Below are 7,134 nucleotides of genomic sequence, written 5' to 3'. Positions count from 1 at the left end.
GTGAACTAGTGAGTCCAAAAGGAGCTTAACCCAGGGCTCATTCATGCAAAATCGCGTTTCGAGGGCATCCCACAGGCACGCCAACTGCTGGGTTGAGTTTAGACGAAGCGGGCTAAAGGGGATGGGACGGCATCGGACGGCCGATCCTCCCCACAAAAGGAATGATGATCTTGGATTTGCTCATCTGTAAGCACTGTGTCGTCTGGTGAGGGTGTGTCACCGACACTCGTGCCAAATCAATCCCCTTCGGACAGGCAACGGCCGTGTGTAGGCAGCTCGTGCAGGTATGTCCTCACCGCTATCAGGACGCGTCGCGAGATATCCTATCCCCAATGGCGAAGGAGAGTCTCCCAAAGGTTTGGTCGAAAAGGGATATGATTAAAACAGAAAGAGCAATAGGGGAAAAGAACCGTAGCGGGACTAAAGCGTTAGTTGGAGAGTTAGTCCTCTTGAGAAAGGATTGGCGGGTAGTTGGCATAAACCCAAATCAGTAAAGATGTGAGCTTTGACTCCGCAATTCTGGGCGATTATTTTCTCATGGAGGTTGAACAAGCATGCCGTCAAGAGACTGGGGCATGGCACTAGCCCACCGACGCGAGAGACTTTGAGACTATTGCCATTCCGATGACGCCAGGGACGAGCCCAAGGTAAGGTGAGTAACAGAGGCTGGGAAGGGGAAAAAAAGAAGAAACTGAGTCCGAACTGCCCAAGTCACCTGTTTGCAAACCCGTGGGATCCTTCCTCCTTTGGGTTTAGCGTGCTGTTCCTGACGCTAGGCCCTTCTGCGTATGACTAATATTCCTTGGCGAACCCCTTTTCCTGTCCTCTCAGTCCTCAAGCCCTCACTCCCCTAACGTATTACTAGACAATACTCGAGGAGTAATACTCGGCGAGTCCTACTCAGTATCTTTCAGTCAGAGCAACGAGACACAGTCATCACGGATCAATCTTTGCAGGATTCGTCCCTCTCCTAACCACACCATTCGGTTCGAACGATGGGGTGAGACCCTTTACGAGAACACCCGCTGATTGGTGCTCTGTCTCTCACGTCAATCAATCCCCGGCATCAATGCAATCAATTGGATGGGTTTGTCTCAAATACCTGACTCGGTATCCTAAAGTACTATCAATCCCTGCCAGTCCAGCAAACCCGCACAGAACGCCCACTGATACTTGCCGTAACATGAAAATCAAACATCAACCTCTCCTCATCCCCCCTCCCCCCCTCAAGATCGACATCAGAAATGGGGATGGTCAGGAATGGTGGACCCCGCCACCCCGACCAGTGCATGCAGTGCGAGATAACTATCTGCAGCGCCAGTATCCAGTGAACCGTATGGCGCCTAGGGCTGATTGTGAAACACGAGCGCCGTTCATCGAGTCGTATCAAGTGGGCGTATCATATCCGGAGTGGGTCATGATCAGGAAGCTGATTCCACTCTTGAACCCCGCCAAAAGGGATAAAAGAGTTGGTTTTATGTAGCCCCTAACAGCCAGAAAAGAAAGACCTTGCGCAGCGGTTCGGATTGAGATCAAGCCGTGAAGGAGCACGTACCTCGCCATCGAAGACTGACGTACATGAAACTGAACGCTGCGGTGATTGACAAGTGGATCAGGCGGTTTTCCCACGGTACTCCGTCCTAACACCGGCAGAGGTGACTTTGATCGAATTTTTCCTTCCCTCCAATCCTAGACGAATAACACAAACAGTGAGACACACTCCATTTCTCAAGTAAAAGACACTCTCTCAGTGAAACAACAAGCATGTATACGTAAGTACTAAATGAGATTCTAAGACAGCATATATACTCCTACTATATATAACACAACCTCCTAATTACACAATATATTACTAGATACTCGGTACCTACATATTAACCAAACTAATACTACCTACCTACAGAACACCTTTCCAAAACAAGCACCCTACATATGTGGAATGATGCCATTCCATCCAATAAACTCAATTCCCGGTAAAAAAAGACTTTTCCAGCCATAGCGAACCAGTATTTGGTTCCCTAAGGCAATCGACGCATGCAGGTTGCACACGTGGGACATTGGGCTCCTTTCCTCTTTCTTTCTTTCTTTATCCCGCCCCTTGTTCTCCCCGAGGTTCTAAACATCGGTACTTATTTACCTACCCATTATTTACCTGACTATTTTTCTTCTTTCAGGGGGAAACACAAACACACGCACCTACAAAGTATGAAAACAAAGATTGGCAAATCCTTCCAGGTAACCATAAAACCAAAAATAAATCGCTTATAATATACCAAATATAACCAACTACACTACAACCCAACAGCAAAGCAAGTAAGAGTCACGAACCTACAAGGATAAGACGGGGATTTTCCCGCCCCCAACCACCTATAATGACTCGTTCGTGCACGGTGGCTGAAGTTTATTAGCTAAATTACTGTTTACACACATACCGTGGGCTAACTGGCTAACTATGGCCCCTAAGGAACCACTGCCTTCCCGAGGCTAGTCATGTAATTGAAAACCCGCACCGTAAGGAACAGAGCTATAATCCGTTCATAATGCGTAGTCAGTCCGAACTATCATTTCAGATATGCACTGCCTAATCTGGACATCTTTTATCACTTGATTAAGCTATGTGTATCTTCAGGCCACACACACATACACAAGTAGTTCGGTTTGAGTCACATATACAGATATTAGTTATAGAATCAATTATCTCTCCACACAATACACTATTTACCTGAGTATTCAATATATAAAGTCAATCCTAAATAGTGTGTCAATATACTCTTGTTTGTTTCTTTTCTTTCTATTGCTTCTTGTCTTACTTTTCGTTTTAATTTTATTCAAACCTGAACTTGAAGAATAAATATATGGAATATATAATACCCCTGTTGCCTTGAGTGAGATGACGTACGTAACACGAGGTAGACTTCGTATACGACATTGTTGACCTACTTGATACGAGGTACCTAGCTGTCGGGATTCTACTATCGATATCTTTATTTTTATATATAGATATAGACATGAATAGGTGGAGGCCTTGGATCAGGTGTAAAACGGGCATCTCATCACCACCGCCGTCAAAGCAAAGTGGTCATATAATTTGTATACCTACTTCCAGAATCCTCATGATAATAAAGTGGTACATCTACGACTGAAACAGACTAAGTCAATCATCTAAATGCAAATCCATGATGCACATTGTTATCCATAATCAGCTCATCATTCCAACTGACTAGCTAGGTATACCCAAAAAAGCCACTACCTACACTACCATGTATCAGACGATAGCCCATCACATCCAACCTATCCAATTACAGCATTTAAGAGGGACGCGTAGACAAGTTCAATGGGTGTAAAAGCCGAGGCTGCATAAACTGTACGTAGATCAATGGCAGGAATAAAAGCCACTGGGAAACAATGGAAATGGCCGGGCCAGGAAAGAAGAAAACTCCGTGTTTGCAAAAGTGCATAATGCATCTTAGAAGAAATCGACCGATGGGGGAATATCCAATCTATCCAGACGGATAATTCGTGGGAAAACAAGACCAGAAGAATGAGATATGGAACTTCGGTTATCATCCATAGATAGATGTAAAGGAAAAGTGGGAGAAAAGAAGAAAGATTACATGAACCCGCTGACGAGCGAATGCAGACCATATCGCGAAGCTCATTTATGAGGGAGACATGAGGCATGTACAAAACAAAACAAGGGATATATGCAGAAAGAAATCACAACTCCTTTATCATGCAGACATGATCACATGTCAAAATTGTCATCAACGTTAAAGATACCAGGCTCACCACCCTCGTTAGTCTTCTGTACGCCACTCATGCGGTGATCATGAGTACCCTTGGCCCGCTGGGAGCGCTGCCACGATTCCGGGTCTTCGTCCATTTGATCGCCGGTCTCGTTCTTGAAATGGTGCTCGATGGAACTCTCATTGCTGAAGGTGAACCCTTTGAAGTTGGCCTGCATCCCGGGCGATAGAGGTGTCGAGGCAGGCATGAAGCTGTTGGCGATGGCAGCGGCGTGGTGATTCAGCGAGCTGTTGTTGTCAAGGGCGTTGGTAAATTCGGGGTCGAAATTGGACGTGTCGGTATCCGACTTGAGCTTCGGCTTGAACGGGGGGATGACCTCCTTGCGGCACAGCACCTCCCAGTCGACATCGTCGAAGAATGGGTGCGCCATGAGTTCCTTGGCATCGCCTTTGGCTCCCAGTCGGTGCTTCGGATTCCGGTTGAGAAGACCCTTGACGAAATTCCGTCCCTCGGTGCTAAGCGCATCCCGCGGGAATCGGACTTTGCCAAACGCAATGTTCTTGTACATCTGCTGCGTGTCTTCTGCGTAGAAGGGGCTCCATCCACAGCACATCTCGAAAACAAGAACACCGAGGGACCAGAAATCGACCATCTTGGTATACCCTTGCTCGTCCAGCAACACCTCCGGTGCCAAGTATTCGGTCGTCCCGCAGAAGGTGTTCGTGGTATCGTTCTGGGTCAGATTCGCCTTGGAGAGGCCGAAATCGCAGAGCGCAATGTGCCCATTCGCATCGAGTAGGATGTTCTCCGGCTTGAGATCCCGATATACGATGTCGTGGTCATGAAGATGCTGGAGGGCGAGGATCAGTTCGGCGATGTAAAATTTGGCGCGGGCTTCTTGGAAGCGGCCTTCCTTTTGCAGGTGCCAAAAGAGCTCGCCACCGGACATGTAATCGGTCACGAGGTATAGGTCGGTTGGGGTTTGGAACGAGAATTTGAGCCCGACTATGAACGGAGAGGCCGTCATGGCCGTCCGCACCAAGATATTCCGCTCGCCCAGAGTGTGCGCCACCTCTTTCTTCTGGATGATCACCTTCTTGGACAAGACCTTCATGGCGTAAATCCGGTGCGTGTCCTTCTTCTTGACTTGGTACACCTGGCCAAAGGTGCCCTTTCCGATAAGCTTCAGGACCTGGAAATCATTCGGTCCCACCTGCTTCTTCTCGGTCTGCTCAAACCGCATCTCCAAGTAGATCTCTCCGGACACCTGAGCATCGCCTGCACCGCGGCCGGACAGCGGGAACCACCCTTCCAGTCGGCCATTTTCCTCCTTGAGATTGACACACAAACGGACGTGGCCGAGGAAAGCCTCCTGGTTGTTGCGGTCATACACGCAGACATCGATTTCGGACTGGTCGCCAAACACATCACTGAACGAGGAAAATTCAAGTCAGCCACACTGTTACAGGAACTGGATGAAGAAGGATTAGAAAAACATACAAAACAGACTCGTGATTCCAATGGGGTGCGGTGACTGGAGCCCGTCCACGGTGATCCGGAGCCTCCATCGAGCTATTGTTGCTGCTTTGGCGACTCTTCATCGGGATAGCCATGGGGCGACCGGATTCGCGGGCGGTCCTCTCCTGTTCCTTGTGCTGTCGCTCGAGGGACGCTTCTTCCTCGTCCTGGGCACTCTTCGAGATGACTTCATTCCACTCGAAGACGCAAACCACGTACGGGTCAAACCCGGGACGGAGTCCTCGCGCCTCCGAGATCTTCACATAGAGTTTGCCCTTCTGCGAGGCAACGGGCGGACCCGGCTGCGGAGAGCTGGAGGGTTCGGGAGGAAATGCCTCGTTGAGTTTGCCGGAGATTTCATCAGTGGATGTGGAGCTGCTGTCGTCCATCTCATTCGAACCGGTTCGCACTGGTTCCGAGGGACGCGGAGAGGAGGTCGGTGGCGGCTGCTTCTCCGGTTGAGAGCCTTCATTGGACATGGCCCGTGGGGTGAGAGGCGGGGTATTCTTCATGATCGAAAGGTCGGACACATTGCCAGTTAGCTTCGCGAGATTCTCAGAAGACAAAGAGACGTGAGGTTGCTCGTGGTTGAGGAGGGGGGCTTCCGGCAGACACAGCGCATCTGCCGCGGAGAGGAGAGATGGGTTGGAGAAATGGGATGCAAGGACGGGGTCGTCCGAGATACTGGAGACGGGGAGGGAGTGTTGACGGTGGCGGGAATGAGATTCAGAGGACGGGGGAGTGCTCGTGGCGGGAGTAAGGTAGTTCTTGAGAGTATTGAAGATAGATCCCACCCCCTTATCCGCCGACGAGGACTCCGAGTCAGGGTGGTCCGGCTCTTTCTGAAGAAGGGAACAAGCGGAGCAATAGGGAGGAGTAGGAAGGTTCGTGGTGGGGGGTAGGGCGTCAGGTGCCAGATCCTCGGCATCGTCAAACTTCTTGTCCGATGGAGCTGGGGACGACGTGGCTCCAAAGGCATCGTTCCGCTCCATCATAACGAAGGACCCCGAGGGCGAGGAGGTATGCCCAGAACTCTGGTCATCCCGTGTCCCTGTGACAAGCGCTTTCGGCTGCATATCGCGCGCGGACGGAGGTTCAGAAGGGAGGAGTCGTGCAGTGGGGGGAGAGAGTCTAGCATCGAGAGGAAGACCAACCTGTAGATAGCTGGGCATTAAGGATGGTAAACGTTTATCTGACGGATCCGGATGAGGAGTCGTGATCCCCGTTGGACTGGGGCTGTTGGAACCACTTTGACTGTCGTCGTCCTGCGGGCCGTTGCTAATAGAAAAGTAAGCCATTGCCGTAGTTAAAGATCGTAGTAACACAATGCATCTGCGGAAAGAACGCTCAGTGGTATGTGGGCGGGGGTGATAAAAAGGAAAGGAAAAAGAAAAAGCGAAGAAGAGGCCAACCGAGGTCGAGTCACAAAGAAAGAAAGGTAAAACAGGTATGAGGCAGGCAGCCACAGGGAAGAGGCAAAAAAAAGTCCAGTCAGACAAGGCCAGAAGTCATGACAACCAAACGGCTCAGCCTCAGCACGCCTGACGGGCTGATCCTCAGGAGGCAACAAATGAGACTGAAGTGGCTGTCAAGGATTGCTTCACCCAATGCGACACGATCCATGGACAGCAAAGCAGGAGCCAGACCCCGGGGAGGGTGGGAGCGAAGCCTGCCAGCTGCAGTGCCAGCGAATCGCACCAACTTCAGGTAGATATGCACGTTTCGTATAACACCCGACCAAAACAAGGGTTGAAACGAAGGGATGTACAGAAAAAGAAAAAAACAACGAAGTACATTTGCATCTTCTCTCCGGATTCAAGGAACTTGGCTGACTCACATTTGTTGGTTTGGCCGATTCAAGTCGACATC

The 7,134-nt window shown here is 49.8% G+C and overlaps 1 protein-coding gene across 1 annotated transcript; it reads right to left on the bottom strand.

Moving 5' to 3' along the window:
• Positions 1-3,745: 3,745 nt before the first annotated feature.
• Positions 3,746-6,563, bottom strand: schA (serine/threonine protein kinase SCH9; the record flags this gene model as incomplete). The annotated part of the gene is made up of 2 exons (XM_024833531.1): positions 3,746-5,177; positions 5,248-6,563. 2 exons carry the CDS (start codon positions 6,561-6,563, stop codon positions 3,746-3,748), a joined length of 2,748 nt encoding a protein of 915 aa, XP_024692764.1.
• Between the last annotated feature and the right edge of the window lie 571 nt (positions 6,564-7,134).

The sequence above is a fragment of the Aspergillus campestris genome (assembly GCF_002847485.1).
Source record: "Aspergillus campestris IBT 28561 chromosome Unknown P168scaffold_6, whole genome shotgun sequence".
In the NCBI taxonomy this organism is placed as follows: domain Eukaryota; kingdom Fungi; phylum Ascomycota; class Eurotiomycetes; order Eurotiales; family Aspergillaceae; genus Aspergillus; species Aspergillus campestris.
This window is presented reverse-complemented; position numbering and strand designations above follow the sequence as displayed.